The sequence below is a fragment of the Callorhinchus milii genome, unplaced genomic scaffold, assembly GCF_018977255.1.
Source record: "Callorhinchus milii isolate IMCB2004 unplaced genomic scaffold, IMCB_Cmil_1.0 Scaffold2, whole genome shotgun sequence".
Lineage (NCBI taxonomy): Eukaryota > Metazoa > Chordata > Chondrichthyes > Chimaeriformes > Callorhinchidae > Callorhinchus > Callorhinchus milii.
In genome coordinates, this window is record NW_024704743.1 from 62,616,208 (window position 1) to 62,638,035 (window position 21,828).

Genomic DNA, 21,828 nt, shown 5'->3' on the forward strand with positions numbered 1-21,828 from the left:
AAGGGCTTCGATGGTATAAGTGTTTGAAAATTGTCCTTTCACCTTTGGAACAAAACAATTTGTGCTTTTGATGTAGCATAACATCTGGAAGTGTTCTATTGAGATGGATGGAAAACTTGATCATGGGAGGGTGGTGGAGAGATAGGTAGGAGGTTGATGACTGAGGGATTTGTAGAATGAAGAAGTAGCCATTTGTGGGAGTAGGGTGAGAACATGGGTTCAGGTTGTGAGGCAACCTTGGTGAGGGAATCCTGTTCATTGGCTACCTCATTCACCTACATATTTATTTGCATTCACTACATTTTACAGTAAATCTTGTGAAATGTTTTGCGATGCCCTCTTGATGTGAAAGGTGTTAGAGCAAATGAAAGATTATTATTAAAAGGGTTTAGGCAGTGGTAATACAAGTTTCAACAGGACTGTTGTCTACATAACAAAACTGCCAAGAATGTCCAATAGTTGTCTCATTTGAGACGCCACACACTCGAGTACATAGCGAGAGTAGGAAATAGGAATATTATGGTGAAGCAGGAATTATAACAGTTTGAGAGTAAAAGATGTAGAAATTAATCTATCTGTTCTACATTTTACCCGGAAATGCTTGATAATAATAATGATCCTTGTATTTGATCACTTCGCTGAGACATCTCAAAGCGCTTCCCTGGATATATTGTAAAGTGAATTGACTGTATATTTTGTGGGTGATGCTAATATTGGGTGAAATTTGGGTTCAATTGCCCAGCACTGACAACTCTTTGATAGTTACAAATTCATTAAAATTACATCTTATCTAAAGCAAATACATGGTGGACAGAATGAAGTTCATACTTCCATTGCAACACCATTATAACTATAACAGGCTGCTGCATTTCAGCACATGCATCACTTAAGTCGTGCTTCACTTATGTTTGTACCCCACAACATGTAATAAACAACAAATATTGTTCCCATCCATCTCTGGGAAAGCCACTTTGCTTCAGTTATTTATTTTACTAAAATATAAAGCTATTGGAAAATAATGATACTGAAACAGAATAGCTGCTATTTTGAGTTTGCAGCTAAGTAGAATAAATACATCAGGTTTGTTTCAATAGCAAATGTGCATTTGTGTTTTTCATTAAATCTGATCTGTTGGCAACCAAACAATATACAGTAATAGGTTCAGATTTCTGAGGGATGACTGTTTGCAGATGGTCAGCTTATACACTTCACTGAATAAGTATTTTGAATAAAGAACTCAGTCATCAGGATAGCTTTATGACGGTATTATTAATCCTAACATACTCAAGCAATGAAACAAAATTTATAATAATAATCCTTGCATTTGATTTAGCTCTTTTCACGTCTGGAGGACATCACAAGCACTTTGTTGGATTTACTGTAAAATGTAGTGACTATTTTGTAGATAACCGCAGCAGACAATTTGCACACTAAATGTTCAATTTAACTGAAAATAAACATAACAAAAGTTTAGCACCCTCTGCATTTTTTTTCTTCTATTAGCTTTTCCTTAAGACATTATTTCCCTTTTTTTTCTAGCTATTTCAATACATTTTAACCTATTTCTAATTTTAAAATCTGTGTGGCCTTTCTTTTCTGCTGTACCCTATTGAACATTTTGAAAAGTAGGAGCTTTCTCCTAATTTCATTATGTACAGCTTTTCAGCCAGCCTTTGAGATGTGGGGGGAGGGGTGTGTGTGGCAGAGGTAAGCGGGGGCTCCTTGTTGCTGAGCTGGCTCCAAGCTGATGTACTTTGCAATGGAATCAAGTCAGTCCTCTGTGGCGGACTTGGTAGCCTTGTTCCTAGCCAGGAAAATTTCCTCTGGGACACTGCTGATAACAAACCAGTCATCCTGACTTATCGACAGGACTTCGAGAAGCAGTCCTGGACTGGGAGCAAGGTTGCTTCCCACTCAGCTTCTGTTAACTCTGCAAGTCAGAGCCATGATAGGTAAGGGTGGTCCTGGCTGGACAAGCAGCATGAATCTAGCCAGACAGTGCTCTCGATGATGAGCTGAACATTTTTTGGTTAAAATCCAGCAGTACCTCAACAAACCTTTAGTTTCCCCAACCGTTGGCTCGTGTCAGCCTGCACCTAATATTGAGAGTCTTGACTGAAGGGCTCCAGGACGTCACCAACTTTTGCATCCCGGGGCCTCCACCGCACACACACACAGGCACACACACACACAGAGAAAGAGACAGACAGAAAGACACACACACACAGAAAGACACACACACATGCACACACAGGGAAAGAGACACACACACACAGACAGAGAGAAAGAGACACACACAGACAGAAAGAGACACACACACACAGACAGAGAAAGAGACACACACAGACAGACAGAGAGAAAGACACACACACAGACAGACAGAGAGAAAGAGACACACGCACACAGAAAGAGACACACACACACAGAAAGACACACACACACACAGAGAAAGAGACATACACAGACAGAGAGAAAGAGACACACACACACAGACAGAGAGAAAGAGACACACACACACAGACAGAGAGAAAGAGACACACACAAACAGAGAAAGAGCCACACACAGACAGAGAGAAAGAAACACATACACAGACACACACAGGGACGCGAACACTCACAGATAGAGGCACACACACTCACATAGCCAGAGAGACGGACACTCACATAGTCAGAGAGAGTCATACACACACAGACAGAGACACAGAGAGAGACACACAGACAGACAGACAGACAGAGAGAAAGACACACACACAGACAGACAGAGAGAAAGAGACACACGCACACAGAAAGAGACACACACACACAGAAAGACACACACACACACAGAGAAAGAGACATACACAGACAGAGAGAAAGAGACACACACACACAGACAGAGAGAAAGAGACACACACACACAGACAGAGAGAAAGAGACACACACAAACAGAGAAAGAGCCACACACAGACAGAGAGAAAGAAACACATACACAGACACACACAGGGACGCGAACACTCACAGATAGAGGCACACACACTCACATAGCCAGAGAGACGGACACTCACATAGTCAGAGAGAGACATACACACACAGACAGAGACACAGAGAGAGACACACAGACAGACAGACAGAGACACACACACACATACAAACAGACAGAGGAGAAGGACACACAGACAATCTCAACAGAGGGACCTCGGAGTGGAATGAAGCCCATTTCCCACTCGTGTCACACGGTGCATGCCTGTTTGGAGCCGCTCCATCCACAGTAGTGTTGAATAAACAGCCGGCAACAGCGCCAGAGCCCAATGTGTTTGTACAGGTTTTTAGCAGTGGATGTTGTAGCAGATTTCGCAGAAAAACTGCGGCCGCACTTTTCTATTGGCCTTGGTCTTCACCCACTCCTTATTCCCTCCCGGACCTTTATATTCCCTTCTTCATGTGTACATCTAACTTCTTAAATGCATCTTTACTATCTGCTTCAACCTCTGATTCTGTCACCAAACTCCACATTCTCACTACCCTCTACATGAAGAAGTTCCTCCTATATTCTCATTTGGATGCCCTTATCACGATGTCAGTGTTTCACACAGGTATATGGCACAGTGTTTTGTGGGCAAACACAGCAACCAATTTGCATGCAGCAATGTCTAACGAACAGCCATGAAGACAACAACCAATATCAGCATGAAAACATGCTAAAGAATGATTTGCAGCTAGTGCAGAGTGTGCAAATAAAGCTGACCCAAAGTCCTAACAATAAACAACTGATAAAAAAACCTGTATAGTTTGCATCTTAAATGATTTTTGGTGAATTGCCAGTATGACAGCTGGAATCTGTTAAAAATAACTACAATTTTGTGCCTTAATAACAACAGTCATTTTATTTTCATGAGGGATGTATAATAGTTATGAGTTATATTTTTCTTCATTCCCAGGGAAAAGCAAGGAGCAGCAGTTTTAAATGGTGCAGATCATATTCTTGCTTTGAACCTGGCTCTGTGTCAGGTTATGGTGTTGCTCACCAATACTTCGACGGTCCATCTGGATACCGAGTGGCTGGAACAAATTAGAAAGTTTGTGACCGAAAGTTTATCAGATGGCAGGAAGCTGAGCTCTCATCAGCTGAGTGGACTGTTAATGGTCGTGTGGCGACTTGTCCTCATACAGCGGAACAGAGGTGAAAGAAATGATCAACAAAACAAATATTCTGAAGTCTTACATTTGACAGATGAAGTTTTGACCAAAGTACACATGAAGCACACATTATATATAAAACATGTTAGTAACTTCATGGTTGAGAAGTTTGGACTGATTGCTGACTCATCATGCAGTGTTAACAAATATTTTCTAAAAATAATAATATAATAATAATCCTTGCATTTGATATAGCGCTTTTCACGTCAGGAGGACATCCCAAAGCGCTTCACAGAACACACTGTAAAGTGAATTGACTGTATATTTGTGGGCGAACGCGGCAGCCAATTGCGCACAGCAATGTCCCACAAACAGTCGTAGATTGAAAATGACCAATTTATTATTGTTTTTGGTTTTGGAGGGATTATTATTAGGTGTGTGGAGTAAGGAAACTTGCCCAAGGTTTCGCCCTCTGCCTGGAATTGAACTCAGGTCTCTCACTTGCAAAGCGAGTGCTCTAACCACTGAGCTACAGGACTCCACAATAAAAAATAACTAGTCCCAATGCTTATTGTATTTTTATATATTTCTTTAAATTGTGCTTGAGGCTTCTTGTTTCCCTCTTCCACCCAAGCACATTGCCACAGGCACTGAGCACCTAAGTGAGTATTAGTTGTGTGTGAATTCTGACATTCTGAGTATTAGCTGGCTATTCATTCGTTTAATGCATTAAATGGTATATATTTGTTTGATGCATTAAATGCTATATAAATCGTCAATTTAAATTTACTGTGAAGAAAATGTGATAGAATCAATTTCAGCATTAATTATAGTTGAACTGCCTGTATAAACTTGGCTTTGTCTTAATCAGCAATTACTTCACAAACCTTTGCTCATTTGTTTTCTACTTGTCCTTAGGTGCCTCAGAGGAGCTGCTGAGAGCAGTTTATACACAGTATCAGCAACAAGGCCTCACACTCTCAGTTCGCACCCTTTTGCTCCATTTCTTTAGTGGTCTTTATCTGAGAGAGAAGTCTTCCAACCTGTTGATTTCTAGGTAATCTGGTTATTTTTCCTTATCCATTGAATGAATGAAACCTTTTCCTTTCTCCCTAATATATTCCAAGTTTTTCATAATGTTTTAATTTACAGCATGCTCTCTGTTTTGGAGATCCAGGAAAGCTCAGTGTGAATTTTGTCATAATGAGGATAAAGTTGTCAGGAGGTTTAGTTCAATTGTCTGAACAATTTCCTCTGTCCCAGAGAAGGGATGTCTTCATTTTCAAGCTATCACCTCTCTTTGAACAGTTCTCTGCCCGCTAAGAACTATGCAGTTGTTCGGAGGAGCATGAGTTTGGACCATCATGAAACTAATGAGATCAGAATTCCCAATACTATTCATTGAGGGAGACCATTTTACTTGGGCGTAGGACTGCTGAAAGCAAGAAGGCCTGCCTTTCTATGATGGAGATTGAAGACCCAACTCACTAAAGTATCTATTTTAACACGCATGCAATACTGTGAAATATCAACATTTTTAGCTTGTAACCTTCCCTACATCCCATCCATCACAGCTGATATTTTGGTTCATCAATTTTCCTATTTATTTGCCTTGTTTTAAATGTTTTTAAATAGGAAATGTTTTCTCTCCCTCGCATTTGTTGGAAGTTGTTATCAAATTACTTCAAAAGATGCGAACTGCAGGAATCTAACTACAGTCTCACCCCATTATAACAGTGTATTTGGTGATTTTATGAATCCCAAACACCAGGTTACAACAAGGCTCCACTGTTTTTAGTACTCAAGTCAGGCACTAATACATGTGTATGTGTTTCAAGAGTCCTGTTTTTCCAGGTTTTCTTCAATAGCACCTGTGTTACTTGTAGATTGTTGATGTTTCTTTCCCCCTCTGTTTGGACAGAAGCAAGTTGCTGACTCGTTGGCTAGCAGGGTTGCCATTACAGCTTGCTCAACTTGGTTCGAGAAACCCCCTTCTGTCAGCACAGCTTATTAATGTAATACATGCTGCAGCTGCTCGTGCAAACAAAGAGCTGCTTCAGAGTCTTCAAAGTAATGTCTACAGATTGTATGGTAAGTCTGCTTTAAATCTGTATAGTATTGTAGGAGCTTATTATTGTGTGCCAAGAATGAAAAGGTTACAGTTTTTATATGACTTGCAGAAAAGTTTGCGAATCACCTCTACCTTTTATTCATGTAAATGTTGCACGCTTCATCCTTCAGCCTGGAGGTCAGTGGTTTGCATTTCTGCAGTATGAAATTGACACGTCTAAACTCCAAAACCTTTAAACAACAATCTTGTTTGGTGCTAAAGGCAGCATAATAAGGAATAACTAAATGAGATGTCTGAGAATGACTAAACTTCTGTGCCTAAACGAGGCACAGATGTACTAAGTCCTATTTTATTTTAATTATTTTTATCATATACATATCTCAATATTTTACTTTGGAATTGGCCAGATCAGATGGGGTCATTCTATTCCTATGTTCCTAATAGAGCTCTGGGCGCTACCCTGTGTGAGGGGTGCTACGTAAATGCAAGTTGTTATAATAGAATCTTAAGGCACAGAAGGAGGCCATTTAGCCCATCGTGCCTGTGCCGGCTCTTTGAAAGAGCTACCAACCTGTCCCACTGCCCCATATCCCTACAAATGTTTCCTTTTAAGTACCTATCAAATTCCCTTTTGAAAGCTACTATCGAATCTGCTTCCACGCTTTGAGGCAATGCATTCCAGACAGTAACAACTCTGGGCAAAAAAATATTGTTGTTAAACTACTACTAATAATAATCCTTGCATTTGATATAGCGCCTTATCACATCTTCAAGACGTCTCAAAGCACTTCACAGAATATACTGTAAAGTGAATTGACTGTATTTTGTGGGCGCAAAGCGGGAGCCAATTGCTCACAGCAGTGGATTTTGTGACCAGATTATTATTATTTATTTTTTTGAAGGAATTATTACCCCCAAAAAAGCGATCCGCCAATCAACTTAACAACTGGGTTCCTACTTACTGCTAGGTAAACAGAGGCGAGTGGAGTAAGGAAACTTGCCCAATGTTTTGCCCTGACGGGAATCAAACCCAGTTCTTTCACTTGTGAGGCGAGTGCTCTAACCACTGAGCTACAGGACTCCAATTATTACAGCATTGTTTCTGTAATAATTAGTTTTTAACTAGTACTAAGTTCCTAGGTTCTAATTCTGTACACCATTCCTGTGCAGCATTTTTTTTATAGTTATTTTCTTTGCTCGTCTTACTGTTTTTTTTTAAAAAATATAGTTTTTAAGTTTCCCATTTAGTCTTGTTGAAAGTTGAAAGAAACATTTGCTCAAGGCTTGGCTCAATATACTTAGTGGGTTTCTGTGAAGTCGGGAAAATTACAGGGTAATACATTTTTTTTCTGTCAGTTGTATAAATACTAACATGTTTATCTAGGCTGTGAAAAATATTCAATGCTACCACATGGAAATGGTGCTCTTTAAACTTTAGCAGACTTTGTCAACATTTTTACCAAACCTCAAAATTCTGTTTAGACTATAAAGTATTTATCCTTACCGCAGAGCTTTTGAAATGGATTTGGTGCATTGGTGCTTCATTGATACATTGTTTAGGCAGAATTAGCCACTACTTTCGTATTGATTTGATCTGACCACTTCACATTTACTCATCATACATTAACAACAACAGCTTGCATTTGTGTAGCGCCCTTCACTCGTGACAGTGTCTCGGAGCTCTGAACAGTGGCGGAACTTGATACTGAGCTGGGAAGAGGGGGGAGGAGGCAAGACGGAAGGATTGAGGAAGAGAATTCCATAGTTTCGGGGAATAGTCTAGTATCCCATATGCCCTTTTTACAGCCTTATCTACCTGTCCTGCCACCTTCAAGGATTCATTTACCTGCACCCCTAGGTCTCTCTGTTCTTTTACCCCCCTTAAGATTGTATTACCTAACCTACATTGCCTCCCCTTATTCTTTCTACCAAAATGCATTACTTCGCATTTCTTCACATTGAAACTCATCCGCCATGTGTCTGCCCATTTTACCATTCTGTCTATGTCTTCCTGCAGTTGGCTCCTATCCTTCTCACTGCTTACCACCCTACCTAACTTTGTGTTGTCTGCAAACTTGGAAATGGTACTTGCTATACCCAAGTCCAGATCATTTATGTGTATTAAGAAAAGCAGTGGTCCTAATACAGATCCCTGGGGGACGTCACTGTAAACTTCCCTCCAGTCAGAAAAGCAGCCGTTCACCACAACTCTCTGCTTTCTCTCTCCCAGCCCGTTCTGGATCCATGCTGCCACTGTCCCTTTTATACCATGGGCTTCTATCTTTCTTACAAGTCTTTCATGTGGCACTTTGTCAAATGCCTTTTGAAAGTCCATATAAACTACATCAACTGCACTACCTTTATCCACCCTCTCATTACCTCATCGAAAAATTCTAATAGATTTGTTTGACAAGATTTGCCTTTACCAAATCCATGTTGGCTGTCCCTAATTAACCCATATTCTTCTAAGTGAAGATTTATTCTGTCCCGGATTATAGTCTCCAGGAGTTTCCCCACTACTGATGTTAGGCTGACTGAGCTGTAATTCCCAGGCTTGTCCTTCTGACACTTTTTGTACAGGGGAGTCATATTGGCCACTCTCCAGTCCTCTGGCACCACTCCTGAATAAGCAGTATACGGGTATAAGCAGGTCAGAGACGTACAGGAGTGCCAGGGTATAAAGTGATTTGTAAACGAGTGTGAGGATTTGGAAATCAATCTGTTCTGTGATAGGGAGACAGCGGAACCTGACATGAACTGGGGTGATGGAATTTGGTGCTGGTGAGGATATAGGCAGTGGAGTTTTGAATTAGTTGGATTTTGTGAATGGTGGAGCTGGGGAGAACATCACATTTATCCAAAACCTTTTTGAGTCTGTGTGAAAATTCAGCAATTTCCTAAATTACAGTAAATGAAATTTGTTATTGAAATATTTTATCATAATCAACTTAAGAACAAAAGATAGCTGAGCAAATTGTTGTGTCCTATAGCTCAATGGGTTGAGTGTCTTGCCTCCCAAATAGGTCTTGAGCGAGACTACCAGGGCCAATACAGCAGAGAGAAAAAAATGAATAGAGTGAGCGAGGTTCTAGGCTTTTTCCTTTCCATCAGAAAATGCCATAAACATTCATTTTCTAAGGGAAATGGCCAGAACTTAATTTGCTCTATTGTAACAATGTCTCCTATGGGTGATTGAGAAGTGGAATTGAGAGTGGTGTATTACTATTCTGCACCATTGCACCCTCTTTAATGAAGAGAGTTGAGAGTTAAACCAGTACTATATTCCTAGTTTATTTTTAAAACATCATTGTTTGCCCGCATTCCTCTCTCAAAGGCAATGGATTGTTGGTTTGTTCTGGGGTTTGATTACACAGTCACAGCCTTGACCAAATTGCCATTTTTGTGAGAATGGTGAGTGGTTTTAATGTTTGCAGTTGCAATTGTACGTTAATACTGTAATTTTTGTTTAGATCCACAAGATGGCACTCTGGTTCTTCTTCCATCTGACATGCAACATTGCTTGGTGCAGCTGGTGTACTTTCTACCCTGTATTTCACCAGAATTATTGTCCTGTTTAAGTCGGTGCTGCACCATGGGAAGGCTGTCCTCCAAACTAGCCACATGTCTTATCCGGATATTACACACAAGGTAGGAATGCAATTTCAAATGTGGAGATGGGAAATGTGCTATCCTTTTGCTGTGTCGAGTAAAATATTGCTGAATTAACTTCAAAATAATTTTATTGTCTTGAGCCCATTCCGTTGGTGCAACTTTGAATGTTGTAGAAATCTTTTATTCAAATGAGATTCTGTGCAATAATGTACGTTGCATGCTAATTATCCATCCCAGTCATATATGGAGGAAATTGAATTGATTTTAGGTGTTTCTTTGGGGTTGGTTTGTTCATTGTCCTAGTTCGCTATGGTTGCTTAAAATTGGTTTGAATTATAATCGAACAGAAACTAAATTTGGGCAGAAAATGAAGTTGGATAGTTAGGGTTAACATCTGACAAAGTACTTGCAATTTTATTTAAAGGATCCAGATAGAAAATGTGTCCACTTGTTAACCAAATCACTTATTTTCAGCTGGATAGATGTGTAGCCTACTTGTTGTATCTTGCTCCCAGCATGTGGACAGAATTTCGAGGCTTGTCGTCTTCAGTGTAGGTTGGTGCTACCCATAACTGAAAGGAGCTGCCCTGCTTTGAATCTTATACAAGTTTATATAAGCACCTTTCACGTTGGGAGGACGTCCCAAGTCACTGGACAGCCTAAGATTTGTGCCTGAGCTTGGGTTGGGCGTAAGTGGGTGAAAGATTGCCCACAGCATAGTCAAAGATGAAGCTCTTGAAAGAAGGTTAGGGAAGGGGTGAGTTGAAGGGACTCCAGCATGGAGTTCCAGAGAGTGAGAGCAGATATGCTGAAAGCTCGACTGCAAGATGGTGCAAAGGGGATTATGTTTGATGCTCTGAACTTCCAAACCTTTTTTTTGCATAAGTGAGGTGTATAAATATAGTTGTAATTGTGCATAAATATAGTCTAAGTCTACATGTGTATGAATACATATTAGGAAAGCACGCTTTCATCTTACAGACTGCCACTGGCACAATCCTGACATTAAAGGAATATTACTTACGAAAGTGATTTAGTTCATTGTACATCTGTCGACAATAACTAAGCCTGACTTTATTTAGGTAATGTCACTTCATTCTATTGATTTTTTTAATCGTGTTGAGGTAAATCTGGTAGCTGCCTCCATCACATGCAACTTTTCAGTGACGCCTTTTCGCCTAAAATCTTCAAGCAACAATGTGGTGAGCAAAGCTGAGGTGATTATCCAAAGGGAGGGAAGGAAAGGTAGAGGGAATTCAAATAATTTCCACTGAATCATTTTAGAATTTTCTACCTTGCCAGAAACTGAATGATGGGTAACGTTGGAGAGGAAGAATTTAAAGCATTGCGTAGAAGGAAGGGGATCAAAATACCGAATGTTAGTTTCTGTACTTTATAGAACATTATAGCACAGAACAACAACAACAAGATTCCATTTATAGAGCACCTTTCACGTCAGGAGGACGTCCCAAGGCGCTGGACAGTTGGGTCAGGACCCGAGCAGGGGGGACATGGTCAGGGTGAGGGGAGGGAAGGGAGGGAGCGAGGAGGGGGTAGAGAGTCGAGAGGGGAGCCGAAGGCACAGTCAAAGAGAAAGGTCTTGAGACCGGCCTTGAAGGAGGAAAGGGAGGAGGCAAAGGCACTGGGGGATGGAGTTCCAGAGCCTCGGGGCTGAGAGGCTGAAGGCCCGGCCACCAATGGTAGGGCGGTTGGGGCGGGGGATGTGGAGCAGACCGGAGCCGGAGGAACAGAGGGTACGGGCAGGTAGGGGGATAGTAGGTCAGAGAGATAGGAGGGAGCGAGGCCGTGAATGGCCTTGTAGGTGAGGATGAGGATCTTGAATTGGATCCTCTGGGGGATGGGGAGCCAGTGGAGGCGAGCGAGGGTGGGAGTGATGTGGTCCCGAAGCCTGGTGCGGGACAGTACACGAGCTGCAGAGCTCTGAATGACCTGCAGCTTGTGGAGGGAGGTGGCGGGAAGGCCGGCGAGTAGAGAGTTCCCATAGTCCAGCCTTGAGGTGATAAAGGCGTGGACCAGGGTTTCAGCAGCGTGAGGGGTGAGGTAATGGCGTAGTCTGGCGATATTCCGGAGGTGATGGAAGGCAGTGCCAGTTGTGGCGCGGATGTGAGGGAGAAAGGACAGCTCAGAATCGAACAGAAATAGGCCATTCAATACTAGTCTGGTGTATATACTCCATTCTTCTTAATCCTCTCTCCTATATCGCTCTGTTCCCTTGTTCCTCGTGTTATGCATCTAGTTTCCTCTTAAATAAGTTGATGCCTTTTTGCTTTGAGTACAGCTTCCAGCAGAGAGTTCACATTCTCACTACTCTCTGTGTAAAGAAGTTCCTCCTAAACATCCTATTGGATTTGCTTCTCCCTCCCATATGTATGCTCCAACAAGTGGAAACATCCCATTAATGTCCATCTTATCAAATTTCACCTTACTGAATCGTGTCCTCCATATCAAATTAAATAATGTTTGAATAAGTAACAAAAGTCCTTTGTGTGTTATAGTCTCAAAAACTAATGTTTTGTCAGTGTACAATATCATCTTAAAAGACTGACGAGTAATCTTTGGAGACAAATGGTGTAGGACAGATTGAAAACTGAGTCATTTACTTATTGTCAGGGCTGACTTTTACGCATTCATTAATAAACACTGGTGGTCTTTAAGCTAGATTTCACTTTATAAAGCTTAATGTGCTTGAATAGTAAGCTCTTGTCTGTTTCACATACTTTGTAGCTGCTGGTACAACTTGCAGCCTGAAATTTGAAGCCAGTACGATAGGCGATCAGGTTACAGCTTCTAAAAATACTTGAAGTGTTGAAGAGGGGATCCCTTGAAATGACAGCTGAGCATAATTTTAGAGACATTGACGTCAGCAGAGATACAAGAACCGATCTGAAATTAGAAATTCCATGACCGAGTGCACTGCATATAAAACGTCTTTGTCTGATAGCAGATAAATCTTTCAGTGGGCATGGATTACCTGGAAAACCTGTACTTCAATTTCAGTACAATGACTGACTCTTAGCCAGCCAGGTGGTTTGCTATTTTGTTTTTAATCTTGCGATTAGCATGACAGTTTGACAGTGCTAACAGTGAACAGGTTTTGTTGATTGTTTTTGTTTTTCTACTGAGCATGTTAAGAGTACCTAGAAAAAAAGACATTGTTTTCTAAATCGTAACCATTTTTTCATCAAGGAAACCAATCCAAATGATTTAAGTTTGAAGAGAAGTATTTCTTCTGTCCTAAAGCTGCTCACTAACACCATAAGTGCTGGTGGTACTCAATGCCTTGCAAGAGTGTGTGCACTTGCATCTCGCCACTCATTCTCTGCTTTTGAAATTCCATCTGAAGAACTATCTCTTTGACTGATCTTCAGCCACCTCCTCTCGTCTTTCCCAGTTTGGGCTCCCGATCTGTCTTTGTAAAGCACTTTAAGATGTCCTTCCTATGTCAAAGGTGTTGCATAAGTGAAAATTGTTGTTCTAAAGGGTATTAAAATGTTTTATAGACTGTTTTGATATCTGCCTCTTTGGTAGTCCAAGTCCTCCCTCTTTTTTACCAGGACTCTACATTCATCTGTTCTGAATGTAACCCAAGTACCTCGTAATCATGTTGATTATGGCATGGTTATTTAGCTTTTATTACTTCTATTTTCTAAAGGTCTCTGAATTCTCAGTTGAGAAATATCTGTAGAAGAGCTTCCTTTATTAAAAAAAATTGGTTGTTTAATTATTTTAAATGAACTATTTTCTAATTTTCTCCCCATTAGCAAATGTCTGCTCCTAAACCCCACAGATATGGTTCCACAGGTGCTGGGTACCCTGATACCCTGTCTAAGTGACCATTGTTCATGTGTAAGCCTTGACAGTGAGTATTGGCGGACCACTCGACTCGAGAGAGCATCACAACTGAGCCTGACCTCTCCTCAACTGGCTGTCACACATGCAGGTTAAATGTAATAATCCCAGCATTTGATATCGCACCTTTCACGTTGAGAGGCTGTTTTCCAACAGCACTACAGGATTCACTGCAAAGTGCTGTGTCTGTGTATTTGGTTGGCGAGTGCCAATAGAGGGTGCTCTATGGAGACCAGGAATAGCAAAACAATCTAGTTTTCCCCTTCTTAACTTTGGGAAGGCTGGGCCAATTTATCCTCCCCGTGCAACCAGGCTGAGTAAATAAACTTGAGAAGAACTTTTCTGAAAGCATCAAACCTTTAAAAATATCCAAAAATCTTTATAATGAAGTTGCTATTTCTTTGCCAGTGTGAAAGCCTCTTGTTTGGCCTCTTGACTGTACAAGTTTCTTCTATTCCATTCCCAATCTATCTATAGTAGTGCAAGGTATAGGATGAAAAATGTACCATTTACAGTAAACACCCGGAGTTCCTATAGATGGCAGTATTCTCTTTTTAAATCACATTGATCTAATTTGATCAGAAGTGTTTTTCATACACTTATGAGCATTATGGCTATTTTCTTGTCTGGCAGTTTTGTGGTATGTTTGTAGTGTTTGGTAAATTTGTGTACTGATACATGCTGGATTTAGTGTATTTCTGTTTCTTCCATGTAACCAGACTTTGATTTACAATAGTAAGACATTCAGGGTTCTGCTAATTTGACAGCTATTTTAACCGTTATAATCTTGTGGTTTTGTTTTAGCAATGCAACTGTAAGTAGTCTGTAAGGTTGAAACAACTTTGAACTCCTTGAAGTGCTTTAGCTTAACCTCCTTTTTATTTTTTTTTAAAAAATGCCTGGAAGACTAATGAACCTTATTTAGTTTTGCTGTCCTCCTCACTTTGGTGTGATCAGTGAAACATCACATTTGTGTGACAGTTTGTTAATGAAGTGCCTGAGGGATTAGAATCCATTAGAATTTGACTTGGCCTTTTTAAGGAGTGACACGCTGGGATTGTTTTATCTTATTTGTATCCTAATATTTAATGGTTTGATTCTTTTAAAAAAAAAGTTTATATAATCTTTCATGAATGTGAACATTGTTCATGTGAATAAAATTATAAAGCGGATTCATATATTTAAGTAATGTTTCTCATTTGGGCGCCCTGATGCCTTGGTTTCCAAATTGTTGCATCTTAAAAAGCCTAGAATGACGTCTTTCATTCATCCTTATGAATAGAGTAGGCATAGATTTTATTGGTTTGTTAACGCTTAAGCTAATTATAAATGACGGATTCGGCAGATTGTCTTCTAAACAGCCTATGTAGCTGTTTAGAAATGCAGTTGGATGCAAAGACATTTCTTATTAGATTGTCCTCGTTAACTTAAAAAACACAGAATTTTTAAAAAGATAAAATCTTTCCTCAGTACACTTGATTTTTTTTTGTGTACTGCTTCCAAACTTTAATTTTCTTCTTCTCCTGAGTATGGTTGCATAAGGACCTGCTGTTTCTCAGTACCTCACCTGAGTGGCGTTATATACTGTTTTTACTGAATTCTGTTTTTAGTAGAAAGTTGAACCTAAGGGTATCTTGATATGCATATACATAAACCCTTCCAGCAAAATCTATCTTCACCTGACATGCACACACATCAGAGCCCACTGGATGACGTTCAGAAATGGGAATGTGGAATTTCTCCTCTACCTCACTTAGTGTTAACTGTGGTTAAGGGCTTTTAATACTATATCAACAGACGTCAATTCATTCAGATTGAACCTAAGAAGCTTCTAGTCTGCAAGACTCAGTTTTAGACTAGGTAGTGACCTTACCAATGTTGAGCTATTGAGAGAGCTGTTCCCAAATTTTGTGGAACCTAATGCAATACAACAACAACTTGCACTTATATAGCATCCTCCATGCAGGGTAGAGTCTCAGAGTAACAGAGCTTGACTTCGAGCCAGGGAGTGTGCTTAAGCATGGTTGAAGAGGAAGGTTTTCAGATGGGACTTGAAAAAGGGGAAAGAGGGGGCAAGGCAGAGGGATTGAGGGAGAGTATGTGGAATATTATTTTCTTAAAATGCATTTTTCAACTCCTTGTTTACACTAGACATTAATGAATATTAGCCTTGTGAATGTTGGTCTCTGACAGAAGATGGTGGGTCAAGCCCTTCATTGGCTGATATTCCAGTGTGTGCTGGGGGAGTCCTGTATTGTCAGAGTTGTCATTCTTAGGATGCCATGGGATCCTTAATGTCCACCTGAACAGGCAGACAAGACCTCAACAGAATGGGAAGGGAGTTTTTCCCAGTGTTTGGCCACCAATCCCCCAGATAAGATTGGTCATTCAATTCATGGCTGCTTGTGGGACATTGCTGTGCACAAATTGGCTGCTGCACTTGCCTATAAAATACAGTCACTACACATTCCAGTATATCCTTGAGACATCAATTTAATAATCCATGCATTTGATATAGAGCCTTATGTCATCAAAGTCTCAAATGCATTTCACGTTATATATTGTAAAGTGTAGTGACTGTTTTGTGGGCAAATGCCCCAGCCAATTTATGTGTAGCTATAGTGAGCGCAAGTTGTTGTTGATTTGTACTTTCTCCTTGGCTTTACTTGAGCTGTTCCTGATTTACCGATTCAGGTGTCACAAATTTCAAAAGACTTCATTTCTAGCATTGTCATCATAATGATGAGATTCAAATATGTTTTATTTAAAAATAAAAAGATTGTCAATAGTTGTTGATCAGTGCTATTCGCTAATAGTCAACAAACAAATAGAAGCCGTTTTTGTTTTTCTTTGTTTATCTGTTCTTTTGTGTTTGTTTGGGTCATAATTGTGTTTTTATTCAGAATGTTTGACATTCCCCATCTTATCTATTCCTCTTGTGCATGTGTGAAGGGCAAGGATTTGATATTGGTGGGGGAAAAGAAAATATCAATTTTATAAACAAAATGCAAACAGTGGGGCTGAAAGCAAATTGAAGTCATGTTCCTCATCCAGCATTAAAAATGCAAAATCAATTTTTAAAAACCCTTCTAAAGGTTTTGCTAAATTTAGGATAAGGCAGTAGGTCAAAAGTGGAGTTAACTGAGCGTAACAAAAAAGTTGATTTGTTTTACAGTCATTTGCGTTGATTTCAATTTGTAGAGCGTTAGTTAATGTCCTGCCTTTACCCCATTTCCTACATATCAGAAGAAGATATTGTGTGTCAGGCCGGCTCAGTTGGTGACACTGTTGCCCCTTGAATCAGAAGGTTGAGGGTTAAAGCCCCACATTGGGACTTGAACTCGTGTGGTCCAGCTTGACCGTGCAGTGCAGTGCAGTGCTGGGGGTGTGCTGCATTGTAGGAGGCGCTGTCTTTCGTTAGGTTGCTGTGTATGCCCAAACTAGGAAGTGATGTTGGTGGTGACCTATTAAACTAGAGATGTTAATCTGAGGTCCCACCTGCCTGTTCAAGTGGACATTACAAAATCCCATGGTACTATTTGAAAAGAAGGGAGTTTCTCCTGGTGTCCTGAACATCTGGTTGCCAACCTCCCCCTTGTTGTTGACCTAATACGTCTCACTTCGGGAGGCCATCTCAAATTGCTAATCTGCTATGCTAGAATCTTTACATAAGTGTTCCACTTAACTTACGTTGTAAATTGAAAAATTGTTTTAAATATTTATGTGGTATAAAAGCCCAAGTTTGCAAGTTAGCAAATGTCTGCAGCATGGAAGACATTCTGTAGATTTTGTATATAACGTGATGATGAACTTGTGTAAATTGTAGTGTTTAAATTTGTTTTTATGATGCATCAGCTTGTTTTCTGCTTCTGGTCAAATTAGCTTGCTTTATTAACCAGTGATACATTTTGAAACCAGTCTTGAGCATATCTGGAGGACTGTTCTTGTTTCTTTATCTCTCATTTAGTGCTCTGTTCTGATGATCTCATTGTTGATCCTATAATTTTATAGGTTCCTTTCACAGATTAAAACGTTTTGCAAATGAATGAATGTTGCTGGACACTTAACATTACTCCTTATTCCTTTTTAATTATAGGTCGTCTTTCGGTGGATGGACGACTTCACTTCAAGACAGTGTTGTGAAGGATGTGGATTACTTCAGCTTTCTGTTTTCTACACTTACTGGTACCTATTGATGATATAATAATAATAATAATAATCCTTGCATTTGATTTTGCGCTTTTCACATCTTCTAGACGTCTCGAAGCGCTTCACAAAATATGCTGTAAAGTGAATTGACTATATATTTGTGGGCGAAATGCGGCAGCCAATTGCGCACAGCAGTGTCCCACAAACAGTCGTGGATTGAAATGGCCAATTTATTAATTTTTTTGAGGGATTATTATTTAATTTACAGTGAAATATTAGGAATATTAGATTGAGTTGTCAATTCTAGAGATTGTCAACTCTTCTCAAGTTATGATGTAGATTTTTTTGCTTTTGGTACAGCCACCTCCTAATTCTATTCACTTATGAATACTTCATGAGCCCCTTGTCACACAAGTGAGATACATTTTCAAAGCTCTTTTTAAATGATTAATGTCATCACAATCTTTGTAAAACTGTAATAGTAGGGGCTCCCCTTGTAGTGGGATTTCTATTAGTATGATAGTAGAATACTTTTAAAAAGTTTTATTTTTTTTGGTCAGCTGTGGGTCTGACAAGTATACAAATCCATCACCATGCTTAATAGTATCCAAAACAAACTCAAAAGCTTCCCATGGAAATTTCCGTGTAATGGAATGCACACTGTCTCCCTGGAGGGATGCATCCTGCTTACCTAATTCCTAATTAGGCAAAGGTTGGCAAGAGCCAAGGTTTGGGACTCCAGTGTGTGTGATGGGGTACTGTGGGAGTTTAACCAATTAAATCTGCATAGCTTACCGTTGAGAGTACTGTCTGGCAAGCTCACTGCTCTCACTGCTTGTTCAGCTAGGACCCCCTCCTATCCATTAGGGCTTTGGCTTGCAGGGTTAACAGGAGCTGAGTGGGATGATATCCTGGCCCCAGTGACTGGTTTGCCTCTCCCAAGTTCTGTTGATGAGCCAGGCTGACTGATCTGTCATCAGCAGTGGCCTGGGGTTGTGGACCTGCCTGGCTCAGGAACCTGTCTATCAAGACGGCTACGGAATATTTTATACTCAAACGTGAGTTAAAACTGTATTGTAATAATGGGACAGCACTTTGGAATACAAACATAAAGCTCCAGGGTAGAGGGAGTGCAGGTTTGATTCTTCATGCTGCTAATTACTTCTCGGTCATCCTGTTTGCTGGTGGTGCCAAGATCCCTTTGTAATGGGATCAGGCAAAATTAAGTGGAGCGTCTTTCCCCAACGGTTACTGGGCCCCTCCAAATGACTGACTCAAATTGTCATTGGCCGAGGTCTGGGAGTAGGTTCCCTCTACTCTGTGGGCTATACATGGTGCATTGGGCGGAATGAGAGGAGAGAAACCAAAGGAGCTCAACCCCTACTCCTTTTCCTCCCTCTACCATAATACATTATAATAGACCAAATTTCTCTTTTGTTTCAAGCATACTTCCACTTGGTTTGTTAACATAAAAGATTCAATACAGAGTCGCTGTACATGCAGCCATAGTAAATGCCCTACTAAATGTCAGAAATTGTTTTGGCTAACCATTCTCTGTATGTTAGTGCAAAGCCCTCGAGTAAAGAATCATTTATGAATGGGAAAAATAAGATTTATGACTATATAGCAGGTCTGTTTATATGAGGTTGTTAATGGTCAGTGTTGTGCTCTTGTTGCTCACCTGTATTCTAGGATTCTCAGGAGACGAGTTGGCCTGGCTCCAAAACAGCAACAGTAATCCTCATGTAAGACAGACCCAGTTTTCACCCGTCCGCCTTTATGTGACTGACCTGGACCAGTTTGTACATCACTGGACTTTGACTGAGGTAACATTAACTTTGCAGTGACGCTAATACTGAATGACAGCAGGCTGATCCGCGGCTTTATGGTATCCCTTGATATTGGCAAAGGCACTGTGCCTTAGAAAGCACTTAAACCCTTTTTACTGTCAAACTCTTTAGACTTTGTTCTACTGTCAGTAAGCTCCACAGAATGTGTTCTTAACCCTTTAATCACTTGTGAACTTTGCAGCTTTTAAGATGCACATGTTTGATTAAACACATGCATCTCATATTGAAAACTTGTTTTTATATGTTTCTCTATCAGGAATTGGTAATTTATGAGGAAACATTACTACTTATTTAATCATGTGGAGAGTTTAAGAGGAGTTTTTACAGAGCTGAGGGGGTGATGAGGAGAATGTGGCCCTCTCTGACAGAAGCTGCAGAAACCATTAATACATCTACGAAGATGTATTAATGCATGGGGTAGAAGAGAATAGAGGAGTATGGAGGGGAATAAAGAGAGGGGGTGAGGAGGGGTGGAGGCTCCTTTAGAATAAAAGCACTAGAACGGACTAGTTTATTGTACAGTTTATATAGTTCTGTGTTTAGTTGGTACTGTTACAATGTGAATTCAATGTCAATGCTGTGGTTAATGTCACAATATCGTAAAATTATTGGTCATTCACAGCGTCTTATTTGTGCTCTTATCTGTAAGGCAAGTAGACTATATTTGTCCTAGTTCATGTGACTCCATAATAATAATCCTTGCATTTGATACAGTTCCTTATCACTTCTTCGAGACTCTTCACAGAATATACTGTTAAGTGAATTGACTGTCTATTTTGTAGGCAAAACGTGGCAGCCAGTCGTGGCCAATTTTTTTTTAAAAGGGATTATTACCCCAGGAAAAGTTGTTTATTCAAAGCAATATCACATAGGTAACTCATCCCACAAAACATTTGCAAACATTTCTGTATAAAAGTACTTCAGACGTATTACCATATCCCTCTCCACACTCCTACTGAACAGTTTCTCCTTCATCAACTGAAATGTTGAAATATGGCTGGTTAACACTATTTAACATTTTACTGTACACCTGAACTTTACAGTCCACCTGAACTTTACAATCCACCTGACAGGCAAATGAGACATGATTCATAGTCTTACTTGCTTCCAAAAAAAGCAGTGCTCCCCCACCACTGATTTGGTGTGTCCAGCTAATCTATGAGTTCAAAGAGGCCTTCTGTAGAGGAAAGAGTTCTACCAATTGAGCCAGCCTGATGGATAAAGATACCTGTTGCTTGAGCAGAAAAGTCAGTTACTGAGCTAATTCCAAGAACAAATTGGTTCCTGGTTTCCTAAATTTATAGGTAGCATTGACCAATCTAAAAATTCTTTGAAGGAATAACAGAAATTGAAATAAACGCAGTCGATTTGAGTTACATGGATTTACGAAAAGCGTTTGATATGGTACCGTGAGAGATGCTTATGGCAAAGGTTATGGAGAATATGGACACATAAATTGTGAGATGGTTGGAGGGCAGAAAGCAAAGAATAGAGGTAAAAGGAATTGCTTTTGGACCAAGAGGATGAAGTGAGGGATGTTCCACGGTGGTCTGTTAGGGCAATTCTTATTTACGACGGATATCAATTATTTAGACATGGATTCTGAGGAACCGTGTCCAAATTTGCTGATTATGCCAATTGCTTTCAGATTTGGTATCCTTGTAATTAAGGAACATTTCTTAGTGTCCAGTTTTTCTTTCTGAGGGCAAGACTTGCCATATTACAGCTTCCTTTCTCCCTGCTGCATATCATCTGTGCCAGGAGAATAGTCAGTGATCACTATCATTGAGGTTTCTGTTCCTATGCAGTATATTAGCGCCCAGTAGGTGCGTGTTCGAGAGGAAACTTGGGATGGAACAGTAACTCAATATTTGGTAAATCACAAATGTGAACACTTATTCTACCTCTGTGGTGGAGACATTTGTATTAACATTTGTATTAACTGTGCCAACCACTGCACTATGTTCAGTGGCTTGTGCAAAATCTTTTTATTTTGTTAAAACGTATTATGTGATTAATTCATTCTGATCCTTCTTGTTTTTTTGAGGTATTTTGTTTTTTATTGTGTTAATCAGGTCTATAGCCCAGGGCTATGTGAAACATTGGTTGGTTGATCCTGACTGTATGAAATTAAGCAGTTAAGCACGGAATACTGATTCA

At 40.1% G+C, this 21,828-nt stretch overlaps 1 protein-coding gene across 3 annotated transcripts in view; it reads left to right on the plus strand.

The window, feature by feature from the left end:
- Window positions 1-21,828, plus strand: part of tex10 (testis expressed 10) — a 46,022-nt gene that overhangs the window by 10,464 nt on the left and 13,730 nt on the right. For 2 of the 3 annotated variants that reach the window (XM_042332362.1, XM_007897430.2), the window contains exons 6-11: window positions 3,918-4,159; window positions 5,035-5,173; window positions 6,038-6,207; window positions 9,658-9,835; window positions 17,766-17,854; window positions 19,511-19,644. In XM_042332362.1, coding sequence (XP_042188296.1) covers window positions 3,918-4,159; window positions 5,035-5,173; window positions 6,038-6,207; window positions 9,658-9,835; window positions 17,766-17,854; window positions 19,511-19,644 — 952 coding nt within the window. The remainder of the gene's footprint in view (window positions 1-3,917; window positions 4,160-5,034; window positions 5,174-6,037; window positions 6,208-9,657; window positions 9,836-17,765; window positions 17,855-19,510; window positions 19,645-21,828) is intronic. The other variant, XM_042332363.1, reaches the window with a different exon arrangement.